At 47.9% G+C, this 24298-nt stretch overlaps 3 protein-coding genes across 6 annotated transcripts; 1 reads left to right on the top strand and 2 right to left on the bottom strand.

The window, feature by feature from the left end:
• Positions 1–959: 959 nt before the first annotated feature.
• Positions 960–10249, bottom strand: ZDHHC16 (zDHHC palmitoyltransferase 16). 3 transcript variants are annotated; one of them, XM_081192376.1, is made up of 11 exons: positions 10102–10249; positions 6286–6538; positions 5746–5940; positions 5378–5469; positions 4140–4168; positions 3429–3562; positions 3205–3252; positions 2625–2710; positions 2269–2392; positions 1714–1784; positions 960–1461 (listed from the first exon to the last, which is right to left on the bottom strand). In XM_081192376.1, exons 2-11 carry the CDS (start codon positions 6520–6522, stop codon positions 1347–1349), a joined length of 1131 nt encoding a protein of 376 aa, XP_081048502.1. In that variant the 5' UTR covers positions 6523–6538; positions 10102–10249; the 3' UTR covers positions 960–1346. The 3 variants fall into 3 exon arrangements, with proteins under 3 accessions (XP_081048502.1, XP_081048501.1, XP_081048503.1); XM_081192375.1 differs by having other exon boundaries at positions 5378–5472; XM_081192377.1 differs by lacking the exon at positions 3205–3252 and having other exon boundaries at positions 5378–5472.
• Positions 10250–10380: 131 nt separating this feature from the next.
• EXOSC1 (exosome component 1) lies at positions 10381–16283 on the top strand. Of its 2 annotated transcripts, XM_081192380.1 has the most exons (9): positions 10391–10546; positions 11329–11409; positions 11645–11760; positions 12886–12960; positions 14164–14252; positions 14673–14706; positions 15252–15302; positions 15403–15487; positions 15850–16283. In XM_081192380.1, the coding sequence occupies exons 1-9, from the start codon at positions 10519–10521 to the stop codon at positions 15954–15956; spliced, it is 666 nt and encodes a 221-aa protein (XP_081048506.1). In that variant the 5' UTR covers positions 10391–10518; the 3' UTR covers positions 15957–16283. The 2 variants fall into 2 exon arrangements, with proteins under 2 accessions (XP_081048507.1, XP_081048506.1); XM_081192381.1 differs by lacking the exon at positions 11329–11409 and having other exon boundaries at positions 10381–10546.
• A 1190-nt stretch (positions 16284–17473) lies between these two features.
• PGAM1 (phosphoglycerate mutase 1) lies at positions 17474–23453 on the bottom strand. The gene is made up of 4 exons (XM_081192382.1): positions 23219–23453; positions 20037–20311; positions 18623–18803; positions 17474–18475 (listed from the first exon to the last, which is right to left on the bottom strand). The coding sequence occupies exons 1-4, from the start codon at positions 23358–23360 to the stop codon at positions 18306–18308; spliced, it is 768 nt and encodes a 255-aa protein (XP_081048508.1). The 5' UTR covers positions 23361–23453; the 3' UTR covers positions 17474–18305.
• Between the last annotated feature and the right edge of the window lie 845 nt (positions 23454–24298).

Below are 24298 nucleotides of genomic sequence, written 5' to 3' on the forward strand. Positions count from 1 at the left end.
TTAATGAACATAGCAGAACTGCATTTGAAAATCGATGAAAGTACATGACTGGCCAGGACATAGAGCATTGTACGTGCTGGAAAACAGCTGAGCCTCGGTAGTAGAGAGTCCATGCTTTACCCTTCCTAGGTGTAAGACTTCTGCTGGCAAGGTGCCTACTCTTGAATAGCGTTTCTCAAACTTGGGTCCCCAGCTGTTGTTGGAATACAACTCCCATCATCCCTAGCTAGCAGGATCAGTGGTCAGGGGTGATGGGAATTGTAGTCCACCAACGGTTGGGATCCAGGTTTGAGAAACACTGGTCTAGCCATTGACCACACCTTAACTTGAATTAATGGTGTGGCCTGGGGCTGTGTTGAAGGCCTAATACTCTTATTAAGTAGATGGTTGCAAAGAAAGCAGTGCTTAATGGCATATGTCCCATGGCTATTATAATGGAACCCCTCCCCATACACTTCTCAGGGCTGCTTTTCATACATGCTCCATAGCTGAGTTTCAGGTAGTCAAAACCAGTCCTGAATAGCACCCCACCCCCCTTAATCTTACTATGTACCACTAGCTCTGGACTACTCATAAATTATTTGTACAAACATGGAAGGGCAGAACACTGAGAGGTAGTGTCAGCTTCTCGTGTTGCTGCTTTGAAAGGGCTACAGAAATCTGCAGTTTGGTGAGAGGTCAACAGAGTGGAAAACTGGCAATGGTGCATATACAAGAGTAGGGACAATCTGTGGCTTTTGAAAGATATTTTTAGACTTTAACCTATGGCCTTACACCTAATGGCTGGGACCAACAAAATCTCTTAAGACCTGCAGCTATCTGTAAATGCAGCATTGTCTTGTACACTGCCTGGAATCTGTTCTGAAAAGACAGTTGTGAGCTACAGGGAGATCAATCAGTTTCTTAAGATATTTCCACCATTGTGCCTTCTCTTCTGCTAAAGAGGAACAGATGCCACACCATATTAAAATGATTTTTATTTTCGTTTAAAAAATCCCTGCCTACATAGTGGAAGAGTAACAAGACCCTGGCATACCAGCCAGGGTCCTGAGGTGGGGCAGGGGGCATATTGCGCCTTCCTCCACTACCAGGAATACCAATACTTCATCCTACATAGGCTGGATTATGTGGGCAAGACATTGCTGTCTCACCGCAGCTGCCTGCAGCTGGGGGGGCTCTTCCACCTTCATCCTAAGACTGCTGGAGCAGTTTGCTGCAGCTGGTGCAATTGTGGCGTGTGACGTCACCAGCACCTCGGGGATCTGTGCTGTCCATTATGCTGCCCCTTGAAAGCATCCTGTGGTTTCCCGTCTTCCAGCAGCTGGTCAACTCTGCCCTTTATCAACTCAAATTGTCAAGAGAGGAGTCTTCTGTTCCACAATGCAGGGTGGAGTTTCCCAACTCAGGCCAGATCCATAGGGTGGGTGTGTGGAGGGTAGTAGAACTCGGGTGACCCAATGCCTAGAAAAGAGAACATCTTTCAATGAATAAATGGAACACAGGAAGACATTTACAGGCTTGCTAGTATATTCCGCCCAAGCATTTTCCAGATTACAGAGGACCTAGAGGGCTACAGCATTGCTGTGGAATGCAAAATAAGCAGCTTCAGCTGTGCCTTGCTTTGTCAAGCCAATCCAGCCAATCCCAGCCACCCTCTTGTCCAAAAGACAGGGCAGATGTAGAGTATACCAGTTGCACATTTCCCGTTCTCACCTCTGTGTCTCCACACCCAGGAAAACCTTCCAATTTCCCAAAGGACCATAGTTGTATGGGTTTCGGAAGACCTAGAGCCAATGGAAAAGTAGCATGAAATTATATTCTGCTGGGTGGTTCTAGCATATTTATTCATTCCTCCATTCTGCATAGCAACCCCTCTTGGGAAAATCTGACTGGTCAAACTTCAGAATTATTCAAATGGTCAAAAATAAGTGCAACGGAATCATACCCTTTAAAAAAAAAGTCTCCCTGTTTATGTAGCTGAGTTCTATATAATGTATTAAAATTAATTCAAATAAAATATTCAAATGCATGCCTGATTAAAAATAGTTTTGTGTTTTCTGGAAGCCGGAGAATAACAGGGTCAACTCAAGAGGAAGTTTGTGTATACAGGAAGGGGCTGCAGGAGAAAAGGCCCTGTTTTAGCTATTTTTCTAACTAAACACCCTGAAGTGATGGAACTTTAGCGTGACACACACACATCAAGCAACTAGGTGAGCTCAGCTGTTCTCCCCCCGCCCCCCACTGAAGGTTGAGCCTTGCCCTCCTCACCTTGCCCTTCAATCGGAGTCTCTTTCTTTCTTTGCGGTTTATGTGCCTTTCAATGCTGGTCTCACCACGAGTGATGAGGACAGAATGCCACAGCATGAGAGCGCCCAGTGCCAAGGCTACTGAACTGCAGGGAAATGAACAGAGGAATGTTGCGGTGGGTGGGCAAAGACCAAGTAGCTGGAGCAAGTCGCTTATTATCTCTCACTGACAGCTGGATGAGGCTTTTGCAGAGAGCAGAGAATAAGACAGCTAGAAAGCTCTGTGCTCCGGAGGCTGACTTGGCAGCTTTCTCAAAGCATTCCGGAGAGACTTGCCCCTCCTCTTCCCCATGAGCACCAAACAACCAGATCAGTTACCTGCAGAGGACCCAGGCATACACTATACTCTTGTGGAAAGCTCGCTGGCGGAAGGAGAAGGTGGGTGGTGGTGTCTGAGAGTAAGTCTGCAAGGAAAAAGCAGATGTTGCGGTGGCCAGAGATGCGAGGATGCAGCGGAGGATGCTGTGACCCCAAACCAATGAGATGTGGAGGTCTTTCAAGGACAAATGGGTGGACGGACAGCACAGCACAGCACAAGACACCTCTTGAGAGGCAAGGGTCTTGATCATGATTCAGCGATGGGGCAGAGCATGGGTACCGGGGTTCAATACTCACTTCCCTTACTCCCCATTCATACATTATCTTTTGGAAGACAAGAATACAGCGTCACTTAGCCAGCTGTGCAAACACTTCCTCCCCTCGATGGCACAACCAACTGTAGCTGAATGGGCTCGGGCTCCCTTAGGAGGAAGAAAGGAAGGAGTGATTCTGCCCAGGAAAGGGAATCTGAGCAGTCACAGCCACGGCTGTAGAGTCAATTGCTGGGGCAGAGCAGCAAGCTCCCCTGCCATGCTCTGCCCTGTCCCTGACTTGAGCAGCGGAGCAGCAGGTACCCCACCTGATTGGCTGTCACGTGCAGTCTCCCCTTGTCAAGCAGTTTCATTTTCTATCGGATGGAAAAGAGGCTGCCAGTTACACACACTCAGTTCTCCTCGGCCTATGTAACTCCTCGTGCAGTTATCCAGGCCAGGAGGAAGAGCCCCACCCCCTCCACTGAGAAAGCACCCCCCCTCCCATGCCACCATGTGCCCAGACAGACCCCAGTTCAGCCAGAAACCTCACCTCAATGGCAGCATAGGCCTCCCAGAACAGGTCCCAGCCGCTGACGCTGCTGTAGATGCAGCCCATGGTCATGAACAGCATGAAGGAGAAGAAGTAGCGGTGGTTGAAGTGCCCCACGCAGTTGTTCAGCCACGCTGTCCCTTGGGGTTAAAGGTCTGTAAAGGCAGGCAAAAATCTCCAACCCTCCTCACCATGTAACAGGGGATAGCCAATTCTGGATCTGCACCCAAACCGTACTGGTGATTTAATTGATCCACCTAGTATTATGCCACCTGTTGGGGCTCCTTCCAATTTTGCTGCTCCTTTCAATTTGGGGGTGTGAGGAGATCTGCTTACTCAGGACACACTTTAATAAAGCCATAACCCAGCAGGCAAGAAGAACAGGGGATGATGCTTCACATAGGAGGAATAGCAGTTCTGGCCTAAGAACCATTTCGCTTTGGTGCTGAAACAGGAATGCCCCCTCTGAAATGCAGCTGATTGTTCCCAAATCATTTACTGAGACGTGCCTCACAGGAGATCGGCACAAATACTTTTCCTTTTCCTCTTCAATGTTGCGAGTTTACCCCCTTGGACCAGTTAATCTCAAGACATCCTTTACTTTCCCTGGGGATATATATTATCACTTTGCATATATCATCGCGCTCCTGGGACAAGTGACCTTACAGGAGACCCCCAAGTCAGTCCAGCTATGGGCCTGCAGAAGGATACGGCAGTGATGGTCCATCTTCAACACACACCTGTGGAAGGGAAATAGCATTTGCATTAGGGCACTATTGCACACTGGAGGTGAGACAGAAGGAGAAGGGGTTGCTGACAGCGCAGCTTAAATAGTAAGGAAATGATGCAGCTATGGAACATGACACGGTGCAGCAACACAAGGCAAGAAAAACAAGAACAAGTCACCACTCGATCCCTTAATGAGCATGCAAGCAAGAGACTGGCTGAAGGCTGCTTGGCGAGAGCTGGGTACTGGCTGCTCACTGGCCTCAATGCAAAGCCCTCTGCAGTCTTTGGCAATGTTACCTTAGTGTAAGGAGACTTCTGCACAAACTTGCAGGTGTTCCTAAAGGTAGAGATGCGTATAGTCTATAGATACACAGATGCACCCCAAGGCTACACAGCATTTAGCAGAATTTAGCTTCTTGAGCATGTTTCCTTTCATTAAGAAAGGCAAGTTTCTAACCTTTATGGCTTGGGAAATAAAACCAAAGGTTTAAAGTGAGTGGAGAAAGCAAAGAAGATTCAAAGAGGAGGAGGACTGAGCAGCATTTCCCAAGCTCTGATGTTCTGCATTGTCCTTTACCCCTAATCCCACAGGTAGCAGACATTATGCAAAACAGACATATGCAGACTGAACATATTTGCCTAATTTATTAAAACCATACAATTTTATTTTCCCTCGCTCCCATGCCACCCTTCCTCTATTTACTGTACTTTCTTTTTCAGTGCAGAGAAACTATGTTGATGTTCTTACAGGTTATATCTCAGCTGAAAGAGTTAGAGGGACTCCAAGACTTCAGCATGAGAAACAGGCAACAATTCATATACGTTCAGATTATTATTGTCATCGCAATTCTGCATCAGAGGAAACTCTCACTCCATGTCCAAAATTATGAAGATCACAAAAGTGTGCAATGAGTCAAGTAGTTATGCTTCCTGCATTCTCGTGCTTTATTCTGAAACAAGTATTTGGATATTTGGCGAAAATATAAGAGAGAATCACAAGAAGTATATGCCAAGAGGGGAACGTGGAGTTCAGAAAGCTTTCTAAAATTCTCAGGAGTCTTTGCCAGACACAGGATTCTACACCAGCTACCACACAACATTTCATGCTCACATACAATGTGAAAGATAAATGACCCTGGTTATCTGCCTGCCCATAAAGCATCTTTAAAAGGTTCAGGTTTCCACACGTGACACTGGTCTGATACAAGGGGAATGCCCACCTGTTGCAGATGCTGCAGTGGTGGGTCCGGGCAGGCTTCGGGGCAATACATTTCCTGCAGATGGAGACAGCAGCAACATCGCTCTTCAACTGCTGCTGGAAGGAACATCGGTAGCCTTTAGCGTGGTTGCAAGAGTGCCATTGCCCTTACACTAACCCAAAACACACCGGGTCAAGCATATTTGGACATGGGCCCTCTGGAGCTTGCACACAGTGGAAACTCGGTATCAGCCCTTTGTCCATAACGTTCTGTGTAAGAGTCACCAGTGAAAGAAGAAGTGGTAGGAAATCATGTCCTACCATGGATCTCAGTGTTAAAAAATAAACTTATTAAAAGTGAAATTAGAGATATTGGTGCCTCTACCCTACCTGTGGAGGAAAACCGGGCTGAGTAGTGATGGCCATATAGTAGTGGAAGACAATCATGACGAGGTTCCAGTGACCATAGATGAAATGCCAGAAGATCCAAAGAAGGGGGTAGGTTCGCAAGACGAGTGGCAAGAGGCAGACATACACTATGACCACCACTGAGCTGGTCAGAGTGATCACCAGGGCCACAAACACCTGTTGAGGGGGAAGAGGGAAGGGTCTGAGCCACCAACACACTGCAGACAAGTCTCAGCCCTTTCGATGGAGGAATGTTTCCAGTGGATGGATCCCCATGCTAAATCCCAACTTGGTCTCCCCATAGTCCGAAGAAAACAGCAGCACTGGGGGACCACAAAAGAATTCAGCAAAGCATCAGCGCCATCTCCTCCCACATCTGCAAGGTCATGTATCTCCTTGCACAGCTTAGATGTTTGATGGTGGCTTGAAGCCCAGGGCTCAAACTCTTTATTTCCTAGAGCTGAACATGTCTCCAGGGGGCCTGAAGCTGCACTCCGCTGCCTTTCCTCCCAGGATACTCACCACCCCAAACCAGCGGGTGACGTGATCCACCAGCCAGTAGATGGGCTCAAAGAGGGCGTCGAGAGCAGTGTCGCCATTAGCAAAGGAGTTGTACACCAGGGAGCGCAAACAGAGGCGCCCATACAGCCAGAGCTGCCCCACATGCTTAGTCAGCCAGAACCGCCGCCGCTGACCTATCCGCAGGCATTTCAGGAAGAAGCGCATGACAGCAGAGTACATCCTCTGGCGGCTCCTCATCCCTGCCACTCAGAGCCTGTGGAGAGAGGAAGCAGTGTTAAGTAGATACTGGACATCAGGTTTAGATGGAAGGCAAAGGCTTGGTGCCAAATATTCAGCGGTTGAGTCTACTGCTCCAGAATCACAATGCTAAGGGATGTAGGAAGGTGGAAGAGTCACGGCTGATCATAGGATAGTGCTGAGGGTGAGGAGTCACTCTCACTTCAGATGACTCCAGTGCAGCATTGGTGGAAAGGTTTTGCTCACCCACCACTGTCCATGTGAGTAATGACAGCTAGCAGAATGCACCCAGAGTTGAATGTGTCCCCTCTGTGGCTCTGCCAATTCTCCTGCCCATCTTCCGAGATGGAATACCCAGGCGTGAATGTATATACACTGAGTTCAAAGGGCAAGAGATTGCCCAGAGCACACACAGCACCCCAAAGGCCAAAGAGGCACATCTATGAAGTTTGCATTTGGATTTCCTTTCCCAGCATAATGGAGAAAACAGCTATCAGTGGTTACTAGCCATGATGGCTATGCTCTGCCCCCAGTTGCTGGAAACTGAAGAAGGGCAGAAGGGGAGAGTGCTTCTGCGCTCAGGTCCTGCTTGCAGGTTCCTCCCAGACATCTGGTTGGCCTCTGTAAGAACAGGATGGTGGACTAGACAGGTCATTGCCTGATCCAACAGGCTCTTCTTCAGCTCTCATAGCAAAGGGAGAGAATGACTGAGGAAACCAGGCATCTCATGAGTGGCAGAGATACAGTGCCCTTTCCCCAAAGTTGTTTGCTGTGGTGTAGTCCAGAATTTTTAGGGTAGGGGGGATACCTTGAGTTAGGGATGGACCCTTCCAAAACAGAAGACAAGCCCATATAGAGCTGAGCACCTACGAGATTTAGAGAGCTGAGATGGAAATTGCAGGAACTACCAACGATTGAGGGGTGGCAGGCAAAGATGATGGACTATGCGGAACTGGCCAAGCTGACAGACAGCTTCCGGAACCAAGACGACCAAAAGTTTCAAAGAGAGTAAATTTATTGACCACATGAATAATTATTGTAAAAATGTGAAGACACTAGTGGGATTGATATAAATCATGCAATGAGAAAACTCTAAATCTAAAAACTTTATAGACCATTGAGACAGAGTTGATCATAAGGATATAAAGGTCTGAAGTAGAGGATATAAAGTGTGGCACAAAGATTTGAAAATTAAAAAACCGGTTGAAGGGATGGAGGGAAGTCACGAGCTCAGTAGAGCAAAGAATTTATTTGTTTTGCTTTTGGTATGCTGAAATATTGTGTTAAAAGAAATTAATAAAAATTATACAGTGGTACCTCAGGTTACATATGCTTCAGGTTACAGACCCTGCTAACCCAGAAATAGTACCTCGGGTTAAGAACTTTGTTTCAGGATGAGAACAGAAATTGTGTGGCGGCGGCGCAGTGGCAGCAGGAGGCCCCATTAGCTAAAGTGGTGCTTCAGGTTTAAGAACAGTTTCAGGTTAAGAACGGACCTCCGGAACGAATTAAGTACTTAACCTGAGGTACCACTGTATTTTTTAAAAAGGAGATTTAGAGAGCTGACATGCAGGGAGGGAGAGGATTGAATCCTTGCTCCCATGAATCTTTTCATCTCTGCAAAATATTTCTGGGTTGGGAAAGAATTGACTGGTGAGAGGGGGTGGGGAGCCAACAGTGATACCTTCCCAAACCCAGTCCTGGTTATGTGAGAGTTCAGCACATCCCCTTGACATCTCTACCTCAGTTGGGGAAAATATCCAATTTAGACCTGTCTACTAAAGCTAGCAGGGCTAAGGAGGCCAAAATGATAAAAGAGGAGGAACAAAATGATGGCACTTACCTGTTCGCAGAACTCCAGCATCAAGCTGCAGCTAATCTAAGAGCAAGAGGGAACCTGAGCTAGGCCAGCTCTGGAGAAAGCTGATCTTGGCCAATTAATATTAACCAAGAATGTGACCCTACGAACCCCTCAGGGGTGGTGACAGTACCAGCAAGGTGGAACTTAGTAAGGGGGTCACAGTGCAGAAATGAAACAAAGAGACCTAAAAAGGAATTTGGCACCACTGTCGAGAGATCAAATTATTATTTTTAGCGTATGGAAACTTAGGGAAGTAGGCCTATGGTGGACTCTGCAGCAACCATTATGCCCAATCTCCACTTATATCTTACTGTACAGTACTAGCAACCTCTCACTCCACTCAAATTCTACTTGCCTCAAAAAGGTGTTCTGGTGCTCTCAACAGAGTACATTCCTTGTAGTTAGTCTGAACACAAGTGACCCTATTTTGGTTCATCTTAGGGTAAGTTATAGCTGCACATTAAACAGGGACAATACCTCACAGCCTCTCACACATGAATGTATTTTCACAAGGATGGGAGGGGAGAGGATCAGCATAGTTCTGGATCTTCTTAATTCTGCTTCTGTAGAAACTTTGGTAAAATTGAACAACATGTTGCAGAATTCCTGCAGCGCTCTGCCCAGTAGCCAAATAAATAGCAAGAACACCTCCAAGTCTCTCCCCCACCCCCAAGGAAAACAGATTATTTTACTTGGTTCACAACAGAATGCATTGTTGTAAACCACTTTGAGATTTAAATAATAATAATAATAATAATAATAATAATAATAATAATAATAATAATATCACATAATTAGTTTTTATGAGGCAATACATTTAGAATCAAAATTAGAGCTTTCAGGCAAAGTATACCAGCTCATATGCAGCTAGATGATAAGTGTGTTCGCACACAGCAGCCCGTCTGTGTTGACATTACAGCAGAAAATAACACACACAGAGAGAAAGAAAGATAGAGAAGCATTGTCTCTGCACCCAGAGCTCGGCCCATTCTCTGCCAGTTGAGCAGAGCTGGCATCCTTCCTGAGCGCGGATTAAGGGTGATTTCTGAAGGCAGCATTGCCCCTCTAGCAGATGGCAGCAACAGCAGAAGTCACACAAGGTAAGATTAACCACTGAGATGGTTATGAGACAGCGAGACCTGCGTGGGTGAGTCAATGGGCTCCCAGTGGGGTGGGGGAAGGGATTCTGTCTCCACTATATTTTCTAAGAAAAGGGAGATCAGCTGAGGTTAAAGCTCCACCTCCGCGTGAGCCCCAGCTCGCCTGCTCTAGGCATAACGGCCCCAGAGGCGGTCACTGGAACAAACCCCAGAGAGAAGTGGGGACAGGGAAGAAGCACCATTCGTATGCATCCCACGAAAGCTCTGTAGAGGCGTGGGGACCTGAAGGCGCGTGTCTACCGAGTTCAGCGGCTCATAGCTCTCTCTAGCCATGCCTCCCGGGGACGGTCTGTTCCAACGTGCATTCCAAGGATGCAGTCATTCGGGACGCTGCTAAGCAATATCTGGGAAAGCGAAGAGCACCGAGCCCCAGCTTTGTTGCCCAGACCGGGCACGGCAGCCTTAGCAAACAGACGAAGCCCTTAAGCAGCAATGGAGAAGAGGAGCTACCCGGCGGCGAAAGAGCACCGGCTCTCCCGAAGCGTGCAGGGGAAACGAGGTCTGCCCCAGCATGCACCGCAGGACCACCGCGCGTCAGAGGGATCCCCCTCGCCTTACCTGGTGCTGCCATGATCAGGGTGTAGTCAAACCGAGACTACCACCCGCTCCCCGCGTTACCGCATCCACCGAGGCATCCTGCTCCCTGTCTTTGACCACCCTCACCCTTGCGCATGCGCGACTCTACGCCGCGAGCGCCAAGCCGAACTACGATTCCCGTCACCCACTGCGCGTCGCTTCGCACGGTCTCCTCGCGCTTTCTGCCTATGGTTCTCCCTCTGTGTGCCCCGCACGCCCCGTTTTCTATAATAGCTCTTCCGCCAAGGGAGAAAAGCGTGCGCGCGGGGAGGAAGTCATGTGACAGCAGAGCCGGCCAATGAGGCAGCGGCTCAGAGCCCTGTTTTCGGTGGGGGAGACTTGCTTCGGAAGGCGCGTTTCCCGCGAGGGAGGCCGCCGCTTAGACTCGCCCCGGGCAGGATGGCTCCCGCGCGGTACTGCGTCCCTGGTGGGTGACTGGGAGAGCCGGGGCGGGAGGAGGGAGGCGTCCTGGCTGGGTGCAAAAACGAAGTCGCGCTATTGAAGTTCTTCTTTGGTGATCACTCGTAGCCGAGTGTGATTGTCTTCCATAAACATGGTCTTAACCGTGAGTCCATAAGTGACTGTGGAGGCCAATTCTGGATCCACACGTCTTTCCACAGTGGGGACATAGGTTGCCAGGCGGGAGTTGGTCAAGGTGAGGGTTTGCCAAGCGTGCCTTCCTCTTATGGCTGGCAGGTGCACAGCTTCCCTCCCAAGCCTCTGCGGGGATTGCTCTCTTGCAGCAGCATGGGGGAGAGTTGTGCCCCCCCCCCATGGCTGGCAGTGCTCAGCTTCACGTGCCCCCCCATCCGTGGTTATTTGGGGGCGCTGGGCAGATATTTGCACCCCGACGCCGCATCTGCTAAAGACGGACTGGGTGTTTATACTACATTTTTAAAGATTTGCCTTGAGAGAGTCTTTAAACCTCTTTTGTTGACCACCAGCATTATGCTTTACATTTTTAAGTTTGGAATAGAGCAGTTGCTTTGGAAGATGATAATCAGGCATCTGAACAACATGACCAGTCCAACTAAGTTGATGTTGAAGAATCATTGCTTCGACACTGGTGATCTTTGCTTCTTCCAGTACACTGGCATTAGTTCACCTGTCTTCTCAAATGATGGTTAAAAAATTTTGGAGACACCATTGATGGAATATTTCAAGGAGTTGGAGATGGCGTTTATAAGTGGTCTATGTTTATAACTCCAGGTAGCTCAATGGGAGAGGTATCAGGACAGTCCGTGTTCAGGATGGCAACAGTGGCAAACTGCAACACAGTTGTGCAGCCGGGTAATGTTAGGATTTGTGCCTCCTCTCCCTCCTGCCCCCGTTTTAAACCATAGGAAAGTTTTAAATGTTTGATACGCACCTGTTAACAGCATGATGAGAGTCAATAAATAGGGCTGGGGGTACATGAATTGGTCCTGCTTTTCACTATGGCAGCTTCTCCTGCTGCGTCTGTTACTGTCTGAAAGGACAGTCAACTCTAGGCAATGAGATGTTTGACTTGCATTCTGTCCTGCAGGAGAGAGACTCTGCAGCTTAGAGGAAGGAACCCCTGGAAGCGGCACCTACACCCGTCATGGTTCGATCTATGCCTCCCTGGCTGGTTGTCTCATGAAGAAAAGTGAGAATGGCATGGTGAGACTGAAGCAACCTCTGGGCAACAGTATGAGGGGGTGGTGTAGTGGGAATTGCAAGGACTGAATGCTTTGGTGTGAGCAGTGCTAGTTCATAGTGTAGGACCAAGAGAGGAACTAAGTTGGGGAGGTGGGGAGTGCATAGCTGTGACCTTGGATGAGTCAACATAGTTCAGTTGGTTAGAGCATGGTGCTGATAATGGCAAAGTTACAGGTTCAGTCTCCATATGGAACAGCTGCATATTCCTGCATCCCAGGGGGTTGGACTAGATGATCCTCAGGGTCCTTTCCAACTCTACAGTATGATTCTGTGAATAGCTGTGGAGCTGTTCTGGGTCTCACAGATTCTTGACTGGAGGTGGGTCTGTGCAAGAAGGCAGGTGAGCTTCATGTCATGTGAACTGGATGGTGCATAATCATGACACCCTATAAAGCCTGAAATGTATCCTGTGGCACCTGTAGTGATTAGATGCTTACATTTATATTTTCCTGTGAATCGCCCTGAGACCTGTGGATATAGGGCAGTATAGAAATTTAATAAATATTAACAACAACAAGTGTATGATCAGCTGGTAATCCAGAAGAAGTTTTGAGACATGGTTATCTTATAGTAGTAATAATAATAATAATTTATTATTTTTACCCCTCCCATCTGGCTGAGTTTCCCCAGCCACTCTGGGCGGCTTCCAATCGAGTGTTAAAAACAATACAGCGTTAAATATTAAAAACTTCCCTAAACAGAGCTGCCTTCAGATGTCTTTTAAAGATAAGATAGCTGCTTATTTCCTTCACATCTGAAGGGAGGGCGTTCCACAGGGCAGGCACCACTACCGAGAAGCATGTCTGGTTCCCTGTAACCTCACTTCCCGCAATGAGGGAACCGCCAGAAGGCCCTCGGTGCTGGATCTCAGTGTCCGGGCTGTCATATTAACACTTGTAAGACAGTAGTTTTCAACCATGAGTCCCCCAGATTCGTTGAACTGCACCTATTATCCCTGGCCATTGGCTAAACTGGATGGGGTTGATGGGAGTTTTAGTCCATCCACACCTGAGGACCTGTGGTTGATGAGCACTGCTCTAAAGCAATGCGTCAAATAAATCATGACTAGTCTTTGCTTCTCTTTAGCTCCCGGTGGTTTCTGTGATGAGGGACGTGGAATCTCAGCTTCTTCCTGATGTGGGAGCTACAGTGACATGCAAGGTAACCTCATTTCTATCTTGGCACAGTAGAATTGTCTTTCATTCATCTACTGGTGGGCCAAGGAAAGCAACAGGTTTGGCTGTGAACCAAATATAGAAGCTGTTTGCCACAAGTCTGACTATTGCAGCTGAGCAATGTTTTCTACATCTTTTTATGTGGTGTACTCCTTAGAGTGTCTGATTAGGGCCTGAGAGACCAGGGTTCAAATCCCTACTCGGGCATGAAGTTCACTGGGTGATCTTGAGCTAGTCACCAACTCTTCGCCTCCCTTATCTCACTGGGTTGTTATGAGGATAATATGGAGAGGAGAATCATGTTTGCCACCTTGACTAGCTTTGTGGGGAAAGGTGGGATATAAATGTCTTGATATATAATAAAATGGCATGGATGTTTTCGCACAGCAGTTTGCTTGGCTTGTGGCACTGCAAGCTACAGTGTGACAACAGACTTCTGAGAGCTACTTGTCCATCACAGCAGTGTTGGGGAATGAGACAAAGGTGGTAGGAGGAGAGAGATGGAGGCAGGTGTCTGGCCCAGTCGAACCATGGAAGAATGGCCAGGAAGGGCTAGGCAGCAGCCCAGCAACCATCCTGCTCTGCTGCTGCCTGTCTCTCCAGTGACACCATTTCAGCCTTAGCAACATCAGAGGATAAGAGAATTGGAGGAGGGAGACAGGTGGGAAACCTAGGTGAGCTGAGGGCAAACTAATGGGAGCAGGTAGTGGTGGTTTGATGTGCTCTAATGGGAGGGGTTGACTTGGTGATGCATGAGAGGAGGGGGGGGGGGTTGACAAGTGGGTGGGTGTAGCTGGCAAGTGCAGGGAGCAAGAGCTCAGCCCCTAGTAATAAATATCAGGGCTCTTGGTCTGTTCAGCCCCAAATACCAGAAGCCCAAGTTCCTTCATTAGCAAGTCCAGTATAAACCTTGCAAGGATTGCCCTCGCCAGAACAAAGTGTTGTTGATGGAAAGGAAGAAGCACGTACTTCATCTCAAAAACTAGCTTTGATTTTTCTCCTCCACAGAGCAGAAAGCATCATCGACTGCAATCCTAAAATTACTTTTGTTACTTAGAAAAGTGGGAGGGGGAATTGCTGAGGCATTGAACTTACTGTTCCCTGTGATTACTCTGCTCGATTTGTCCAATCTGAAATTCAGTTATGGTTTTCTCTCCCCTTTTTCCCCACCCCCAATATTCCCACCCAGGTTTGCAGCATTAACTCTCGTTTTGCCAAAGTGCACATCTTGTATGTCGGCTCTACACCATTAAAATCCCCATTCCGTGGAACTATCCGGTAGGAAGACAACTTTGTTGTGGGGGCTTCTTCTGAGGTGTTGGATGTCTGCACTTTTAGAGAGGAGATAAGGCCAGCCCTTACAAATATTTTGTTTTACTCTCATCATTAGCACTTGAGTGCTAGTGGGAATTGGTTTATTATATTTATGTTCCTTTCATTTATATAATTTTGTTGTGGAACCCAAGGCAGTGTTTGGATCCCTGGCAGTCATCCATCTAGGCACTAGCAAGACCCAGATCTACTTCATTCAGTAAGGTGCTTGGCCTTTTGGTTTTTCATCTAAACTAGCTAACCCTTCCTCCAAAAGCTTCTTCTTCTTTGGCAATCGCTCATAGCCGAGTCAGTATAGTCAGTTTTCTTTTAGGGGAGGGAGAGGAGGACTAGGGTGAACTCTTACCTTCTTTTCTCCTGCTGCAGGAGAGAAGATGTCAGAGCTACAGAGAAAGACAAGGTCAGTGGAATAAACATTTTGGTTACATGTGATGGGCATAGGTAGTATTCCTAATGCGCATAGGCAGGAGCATTTCTTCCTGGCACGAACACATACATGTGTATGGCGGACTAGGACATGGGAGACTTTGAAGCCCTCTGGGTGGTGCTTCAGGGCTAGTCACCATCTCTCTGCCTAACCTACCTCACAGGGTTGCTCTGAAGAGAGTATCGAGAGGGGGAGCAAGTGGGTTTGCCACCTTGAGCTCATTGGAGAAAACCGTGTGATAAAAAAATAATAAAATCATTACTACTCTTGGGGAAACTTACCTGAGGAAAAGCAAAACCTTGTGGGGGCAAGAAGACATTTAGCAATGCCTCTTTTTGTACATTTGTTGAAGAAAAGGCTTGTGATTTCTGGATAAAGGATATCTTAGCACAAGATCTGGTGAATGTCCTCTTTGTGTTCAAATCGGCCATGTTTCACTGCACCCTTTCCCTCAAAGTTGTCTCAGTATTTTGCCTTTCACACTTTCTCTTTCCTTCCCACCTCATGCATGGTGACAGGTAGAGGTTTACAAGAGTTTCCGCCCAGGAGATATTGTTTTGGCCAAAGTTGTATCCTTTTCTTGTGTCTGCCTTTATGTGCTGTGTATGTATGTGCTAGCTGGAAGAGAAATCTTTAGGCATTGCACCTTAACTCAACCTGTGGGGCTAGATCTCTCTGGGTGATGCACAGTCCAACTATTTGCTGACAACAGCGGAAAATGAGCTGGGGGTAGTGGTGGCTCATAGTGAAGCAGGTAAGACCAGCCTCGTTCCAAGCAGGTTGTACATAATGCTGAAATCTACTGAACATGCCAACATATTCTGGACCTCTTAAATGTATGGTTAAGGAAGAAGCATTAGTAACGTCACTATTGAGGGAAGACATTCTATAATATAGAATATCCGCTTAGGTTGTAAAGTGAAAAGGGCAGTTTATGGATGCAGTAACTAAATTTTAGAGAGCCAGGTAGTGGTATATTTTTTATTAATTTAATTTATATACTGCCCTATATCTGGGGGTCTCATTGTGGTTGCAAGGCACCTTTAATGAGTGGAGGAATCTTTCTTTCCCTGGGAAGGGTGTCTGTGTAACTATGGATTTCTGTTCTGATTTCAGGAGTACAGATGGTGCCAATCAGCTGGTGTGAAATGCAGTGCCCCAGTACACATAGCAAGGAACTGCGCAAGGTAGCGAGAGTACAGCCCCAGTTTCTGCAGACGTAGTGACTGATGTATGCCCCAAGATGCACAGCAAGTACATGAAAGGCTTTGCTACAGCTTGCAAGCTTAGAGGGGCATGGGAGCAGCCTCCTTTGCTGTTGCTGTGAATGGACCTTATGAGTGTGCAAAACAGAGCTGGGCCACTTTGGCTTCTGGAATGGTCTGGGAAAGAAAAGTTGATAACTCCTGATTCCTCTTAACTTTATATTGCTGTTGTACTGTTTTATAAACCAACCAACTCTTCCCTGTTGTCCCTGTCTTTTCTGCCTGATTTTAATCTTAACACCTGGTAAAGGACAAATAAAACTGTCTTCCATTCTTCCTTTCCGAGCCATAAGCAGTACTGTTTTTTATCTTTAATAAATACCACCTATAGTCAATATAAAAGCTTTTCTCTAGAGGTGGTTAACTTCCTCCTTTGAACTTGGGTACATTCAGTCCTGGGATGCGGGTGGCACTGTGGTCTGAACCACTGAGCCTAGGGCTTGCCGATTGGAAGGTCGGCAGTTCAAATCCCCGCGACAGAGTGAGCTCCTGTTGTTTGGTCCCAGCTCCTGCCCACCTAGCAGTTCAAAAGCACGTCAAAGTGTGAGTAGATAAATAGGTACTGCTCTGGCGGGAAGGTAAATGTGCGTTGCTCTGGTTCGCCAGAAGCGGCTTAGTCATGCTGGCCACATGACCCGGAAGCTGTCTGCGGACAAACACCAGCTCCCTTGGCCAACAAAGCGAGATGAGCACCGCAACCCCAGAGTAGTCCACGACTGGACTTAACGGTCAGCGGTCCCTTTACCTTTTTTACATTCAGTCCTAGATAGTTTGATCTAGTGAACCCCCTGCTCTTGTTGGAGGATATGCTATTGGAGAAGCAAGGGTGGTGATTAGGTGTGCAGGATCCCAGGCAGTGCCCAAGTTCTGAATTAGATAGCTCCAAGGCACTCGAGGGGGAGAACCAAAGGAATGAATGCCTAGTCACAAACAAAGGAAATTTGATATTGTTCCTATCTAAACATAAATGTTTGAATATAAGTAAACCAGGATTGACCTTTGTGTTCCCTCCTATTACTCTTGTGTTCACATTTTCTGTATACAGTACTGGCTTATGTTTAGTATCCACAGAAGAAGAAAAGGAAAACATAATGGTTTGAATCTCTCTCTTTGCCAGCAGGGCCACGTGGAAGAGGAATCCCGTACTTGGGAACTGTACTTCCCTGTTGATCAGTAGCAGTTGTGTGTGTGTAAGCCAACAGGGACACCAACCACCTGCAGTGCTCACCTTGGGAGTGGTTTGGGGATCAGCTAGAGTAGAACATAAGACTTCTCCTTATATGGACTTTACCTACATGGGCTCCACAGCCAGTAGTTTTAAGATGGAACAAAAGATGACCTGGGGCCTTTTCAGACCTGCTTGCAGTGGATAGATACTGTGACTAAATGGGAAAGGAGAGATGAAGAGTCAGCATAGGGGGGGCAACAAGTAACACTATTTCTTGGAATCAATAAGATTGTACAGACACAGGAGCTATTGCACATAATTCCTTTATTTTACTGAGATTAGGGCAAATGCAGCCATTGTACAGTGAAGTGAGCTCCAGTGTAAACCTGCCCTAAATCAGGCAGGGATACCACACAGACTGTGGGGCAGAAAAGCAACACATGATGATACACAGTATCTGGGCTTACTGGCACTACACAGCAAAGTTACGGGATCGCAGCTGGAGATTCCAGGGTGGGTTCTGTTCCCTTTTCTCTTCCCCTAGCTTCACTCCTTCCTACAATCATTTTGAAGGCAATGAAATAAGGAGCTGGCTATTGTTACCTAATACAGAATCAGATGTAACTCCAGGGACAACTAAAAATAAAAAAGACTCTTTAGCAAAATTACATGCTCTCTTTAAAAAGACCCATAAAAAATAAATGGTCCTTGAGCATCCCTGTTGTGCTGGCTGAAGCACCCCTAGCTAGCCTTAATCACCAGTGACCAAACCAAATCGAGCAATACTACTACAGCTGCCACATAAAATGGAAAGAAGGCAGGAGGGGCTCTCTCTTCGGAATGCTTGGGGATTCCCCCCTTCACTTTAGCAGCATCACATTCCATGGCGCTAGGGCTTGCTCATCTGCCAGACCCCTGTGCTGGACTGTGGTCCACATCCCTAGTGTATCTAGCCATATCCTGCTGGGGGGAAAGTGAATGTGGAAGGACGTTGGTCTTGAAGGAAAGAACGTGGTGGCCCCAGGAAGCTTCACCTCCTTTGGCTCGTCTGCCCAGTCCCTCAGGCTGTGGCAGGCATGTGCTGGGAAGGAAAGGGATGAGGGAGGGGGAGATCTTCTACGGAGTACTTGGGTTTGCCTTCACTTCTTGACCTTGCCCTGGGCAGCCACAGCTTCCATGGCCTTGCGGACAGTCTCCTCATCCCCAAGGAACTGCATGGGCTTGATGGGCTTCAGATTTTTGTCCAGCTCATAGACAATGGGGATTCCAGTGGGCAGGTTCAGTTCCATGATTGCTGCCTCAGACATTCCTGCAAAGAGCAAGGAGTGAATCACATCAGGAGCTTGGTTATAGTGCCCATCCCAAAGACTGTTAGTAGGCAACCCTCTTGGAGCTTGCCTTTAGACTTGACCAGGCTTGTGCGGCCTTGGGTGTCTTAAGTCACAAGCAGACTCACCTTCTAGATGCTTGACTATGCCTCGGAGACTGTTGCCATGGGCAGCAATGAGCACACGCTTGCCTTCCTTGATCTGAGGAACAATTTCCTCATTCCAGAAGGGCAGGGCCCGAGCAATGGTATCTTTCAGGCTCTCACATGTAGGCAACTGATCTTCAGTGAGGTCGGCATAGCGACGATCCTGCGGAAGAATATGGAGTAGCATTTAAGACACGATTTCTGCTTCATCCTGGAGATGCTCAGGGAGATCTATGAAGCACCTTCTGTCTGGGAGAATTGGTTCTTTGGCCTGTGCTACCACATGCTCCAGCTGTGAACCATGCTCACTGGTTGCCTGTGTTACTGGACATTTTAAAATAGGCACTTTACAGGAGCCCATCTAAACATTTGTTTTCCCTCTGGTCAGTGGCCCTTCCTTACCTCTCATATCAACAGCATGCTAGGCCTTAAATAATAATTGTTTGCCCAAACCAACATTTTCTATTCGTCCTCCCAAATGCGGTATGAAACTATTAATGTTTGGGAAAGCACAGAGCTGAAGGGTACCCTAAAGATAATCTAGTTCCTACTCACTGCTCACTGCAGTATCTCTGGCAGATGGCCATCTGGCCTCTGCTTAAATGCCTCCAGGGCGTGCAAATCCAGCACTTCCCCATAGCAATCTGTTGCAATGTCAAACAGCTTGTGCTGTGTGAAGGTGTCTCCTAACATTTAGCCAAAGTCCGCTTCTCTGCCATTTCTGCACATTGCTTTGGCTCTTCAGCAACGTGTTCTACAGAAGTTGCCTCTTTTACAGCCATAATCACAATTTAATTGCCTATTGTTTTTAACCTGATTGACCTGTTTAATTTCATTGCCTATTTTCAATTTCATTGCCTATTGTACACAGCTGTTTTAGCTTTTCAATGCCTGCAGATGGTATTATAATCCACACAACTGTGATCAGATGAAACAAGTTCTAGAGCCTGCGATCTGACCATCTCGCGTGGTAAAACCATTAACAAACATGTTGTTGTATAGATGGAAGATTCCAGCCCCTCCACGAATAACCTTGACTGTTGTCACCATGCAGTACAAACATCCATGAAAGGGCACAATGTAAATGATTAATTGCATGAAAGGGGCAAGTTCTATTAAATTGTCAAAACAGCTCAGGAGTGACATCCCGTATAAAACCAGCAATTAGCAAAGACAACTGTAGGACTCCCAAAATAACTGGACAAAGGGAGAGTAACGTAAGGGCAAAAGTCCAAGCAATGGATGGAGAAGATGGGTGAAAATGGGAGTCCAATAAATCCATGGTTCTGGGGCAACAATGGGCAGAAACAGGAAGGTATTATAGTCATGAAAACTTCCAAATGATCCATCCCCCCCGCCCCACACACCACTAATGGACTAGAGTTTCCCAGCTCACCTTGCTGATGGTACTGTAGAAAGGGTGATCAGGCTCCATTGGAGGTGGCGGGATGTCAAAGGAACGCCTCCAGATCTTCACCTGGGCCTCACCGTGTTTAGCTGCCGTCTCAGCCTTGTTAAGGCCTGTCAGGCCACCATAGTGCCTCTCATTGAGGCGCCAGGTCCTCACTACGGGTAGCCACATCTGATCGATGACATCCAGCACAGTCCAGAGGGTGCGGATTGCCCTCTTCTGCACAGATGTGAAGCAGATGTCGAACTCATAACCAGCATCTGGAAGGGCCCAGAGAGTACAGTCATACCTCATGTTACGTTTACTTCATGTTACGTTTTTTCAGGTTGTGTCCTGCGGTGACCCGGAAGTACTGGAAAGGGTTACTTCCGGGTTTCACCGCTTGCGCATACGCAGACACACAAAATGACGTCATGTGCATGCGCAGAAGCAGCGAATCGCAACCCGTGCATGTGCAGACGCGCAGCTGCGTGTTGCATTCCTTTCGTGTTGCGAATGGGCCTCCGGAACGGATCCCGTTCACAACCAGAGGTACCACTGTACAATGCTTATCTTATTTGAAGCATGCTTTATCCCAACTGCTCTGTAACACATTAACACCTTAGTGTGGAAGCCCCTCAATGTTTCACTGACATAGGTAGTCACCCACCAAATCCAGGCGGTGGGGGGATAATCCAGCAAATACTCCACCGACAAAGTGAAGATGGAATAGCAGGGGTAGCAAACAAATAGGTAGGTTTACTAATCATATGCTGCAAACCCTGAGGTTACCATTACCAAGTTCCAGTGTTGAAATTAGCAGCAAAATCAGCGTATCGCATCTTCCACTTTACAATGTAGCTGGCTCGTTTTGGCCAGCTACATTGAAACCCAGTATAGTGGAAAGATGAAATGCTTATGTAATCATTGGAGTGGGGGAGGAATCTGAACACCAGCCGCTCTCTGCTCACCAAGAGGAGAGGAAACAGCCAGTCACCTCTATCTAAATTAGGTTATGTCGTAGTGTAGCCTTAACAACACGTCCTTACAATCATTTGCTTGCTCCCATGTGCCTGATTGTCCCATTCTGTAGAAAGGAAGAGAGGTTCTGTGCAATAATGCCAACCAATGTCAGGGTGGGGAAAGCAGTAATTGTGCAACACGGAAGATGAAACGGGACAAAGGCAAGCAAAGGGCAAGTCATGCACCATTGCATGCAAATGTGTTTTATGCAAACAACACCCACCCAACCCAGGATGACCCCTTAAGAGGGCATCAGAAATTAACAATAACAGCATTAGAAATGAACAATAATGGACACTTTTAAATGCAGGGCTTTTATTCTGCTTACATCAAACACTCTAGGCAATTCTCAGAGAAGGGCAGAACTCTGTTCTCTTTCCTTACACCCAGAGAGATAATGCACAAAAACTGGAACTGGGCGGGCTGTTTCTTGAGCCTGCAGAAAACATGCAGTCCCTAGTGGCTTCCTGGAGCTCTCCCCCCCCCCCCAATTTCCTGTAACAATAATGGGCACAAGCCTTCTCTCTCTCTCTCTCTCTCTCTCTCTCTCTCTCTCTCTGTCTCTCTCAGAGCAAGACAGAATGACTCAGCAGCTCCTGCTGAATTTCCATATCAAAGGCCCAGCAAGACTGCCAATGCAATCTTGCAGGATGGTCACGCAGGGTCCATGTGTAAGGAATGCAGGGAAGAGATACTCTCATGCCATATTAAGGCTTCTCTTATTTCCAGCAAGCCTTTTATCTTTATCTCACTCTGTATCGGACAGTAATTTTTTTAATTGGCCTTTTAAATTGCTGTAATTTGATTGCTTTATTATTGCTGTTGTTTTTATTCCAAAAGAGCTTTGAGATGTTCCATGAGAGCAATTATTAGATGAAATTAAATAAATAATATTACGCTGCTGTGGAGATTTCCTTGAGAGGCAATGGGGGCATGCCTTGATTCAGACCGAAACAGTGACCCCAAAATGCGCAAAAGTGACCTAGCCAAGGTCGCGCAGCCGAAGCGGGGGGTGGGACATAGCTAGAGAGGCAGCTGCCCCTTTTCACAGCGGGAGAGTAGCCTATGCCACCCTCTCTATGTAGGCCGTGACGCCTTTGGCGAGTGAACAAGCTGCACGTTTTCAGTCAATTCATCCTGCCGCCCAGAGGAGAGAGATGCAATCCCTGTTATGCTTGGCACAGATTTAGCCCGAGGCTATTCGGGGCCAAGAGGCGTCACAATCTCTGAAAGGAGTAAGGCCGGAGTTCCAGCTAGCCTAGGACGCCCCCACCCCAGTGCCGGCTGCAGGGAGCTGCGTTTCGATTCTTCAGCGGGAGGCCGATGCACGAGCTTCAGGAAACCTCTCCTTTGTCCTACTTTACATCTTTCCGAGTTAGAGACTTGCCGTTCAAACGCCCGAGAACACGCGTGTGCCTCCAGAAACGTGTCCAACTCCCCGTTTCGCTTCGAAAGCCCAGGAACCCATTCTGGCTTTCCATTCCCCTCCCAACATGAGTAAGCCCCCCCCCCCGGGGGAGAGCATCCTTGCCAATTCCATGCACGCTTACTGGAGAGCCAGTGATACGGCATTCAGCGGGGCTTACTTCCGAGTACAGTGGTCCCTCGGGTTAAGCACTTAATTCGTTCCGGAGGTCCGTTCTTAACCTGAAACTGTTCTTAACCTGAAGCACCACTTTAGCTAATGGGGCCTCCTGCTGCCGCCGCGCCCCCGGAGCACCATTTCTGTTCTCATCCTGAAGCAAAGTACTTAACCCGAGGTACTATTTCTGGCTTAGCATGTAACCTGAAGCGTCTGTAACTCGAGGTACCACTGTACTGTAGACCTGGTTAGGCATCTAGCAGGAGACCCGTCCCAGAAAAATGCAAGGCACCCAATTCTTGCGTGGAGAGAACGCGGAAGCCCACACGTGGCTAAAGCAGGAGAAAGGGAACACCCGCACGCCCAAACCTCCTTCATCGCCAGCTACTGGGACCCTCCGTGGTCCAAAGAGGACCCGCAAGATCTTCTGGCCTTGCTCGGATACCTTCCCGACCCCTGCGCTGAGTTCTGGCCCGCCTCCCCCTTCCCCCCGGGGTGAGAGCCTCCAAGCATCCCCATCGCGCTCCGCCTGCTGCAGCCTCCCGGCTCCCCAGCCCTCGCGCCGCGCCCCGGTCTCCTTCACCTCTCAGCGCTTCTCCGCCGCGCCGCGCCTCCTCCTGCCCTGCCGGGCTCAGGTCTGCGTCGTACCAGCCGCTGAAGCGGTTCTCGAGGTTCCAGGCGCTCTCGCCGTGCCGAACCAAAACTAGCCTGTAAGCAGCAGCCATGGCGGGAACCGAGAAGCTGGGATGCGATGCAAGCGCCGCGGATGCACTCTACACACTGCGACGCCACCGACCGGGAGACGCTCGGCCAGGCAAGGGGCGTGCGCCCAAAGACCAGCCCTCCGTGGTGGCGCATCCCAGGCATCCGCGCAGACAGGCAGCGGACAAATTCCGGGCTCGCTTTTCGCATAACGTTTTTCTACCCAAGAGAAATGAGAGTTGCCCATCAAGAAAGAAAGAAATCTAAGGTTTCGGCTTAGTTGTGATTGGGCAGCAGAGCTCCCTCTCGCCAAACGCAGCAGCCAAGATAGGTGTGCAGATCTTTTCGTGTGGAAATCATATTTAAGACATGTTTCTAAACGCTAAGTGCAGCGCATCTTTATGCAAGTCAACAGAGTTGATCGCCAATTTCGGCTGTGAACAAGTCCGAGGAGAAGATAATTAAAGTATATTTGTGGCAACCTTAAGAGTGTTTTCTATGGGGCTTTTTGTTGTTGTTGGAAACAAGGCTGGGGCCCATCTCTACTTTGCAAGTGGGCTCCATATGAAATAACTGGCTAATGGCCGAGCAATTTGTCAGTGTATTGAAACTATGTTAAATAGCACCTGCCACACAAAATAAGATCTGGATTACAAAGGAGCACGCTACATAAAAATTCTTAATACTGTATCTCCATTCACTGACTTCTCTGAGCAGTTCTTCCAACCCAGGAGAAACTAAAACCGCTTTTAAAGGAGCCAGGAAGTTTGCCTCCAGATAGTTGAATTGTACCTCTGCACCTTTACAATCTCTATGGGCATTCTAGCCCCACTCAACCCCCTCCCTCCGGATTCAGTATTGCGCATGCTCTGGTTTTCGGTCCGGCCGTCTGTGTCTCAGACTGGAATTCATACGTGCGTTTTTTAGGAGGAACTATGAAGGTTTGGCGCATGCGTCCAGA

This window comes from Podarcis bocagei (genome assembly GCF_964188305.1).
Source record: "Podarcis bocagei genome assembly, chromosome: 4".
Lineage (NCBI taxonomy): Eukaryota > Metazoa > Chordata > Lepidosauria > Squamata > Lacertidae > Podarcis > Podarcis bocagei.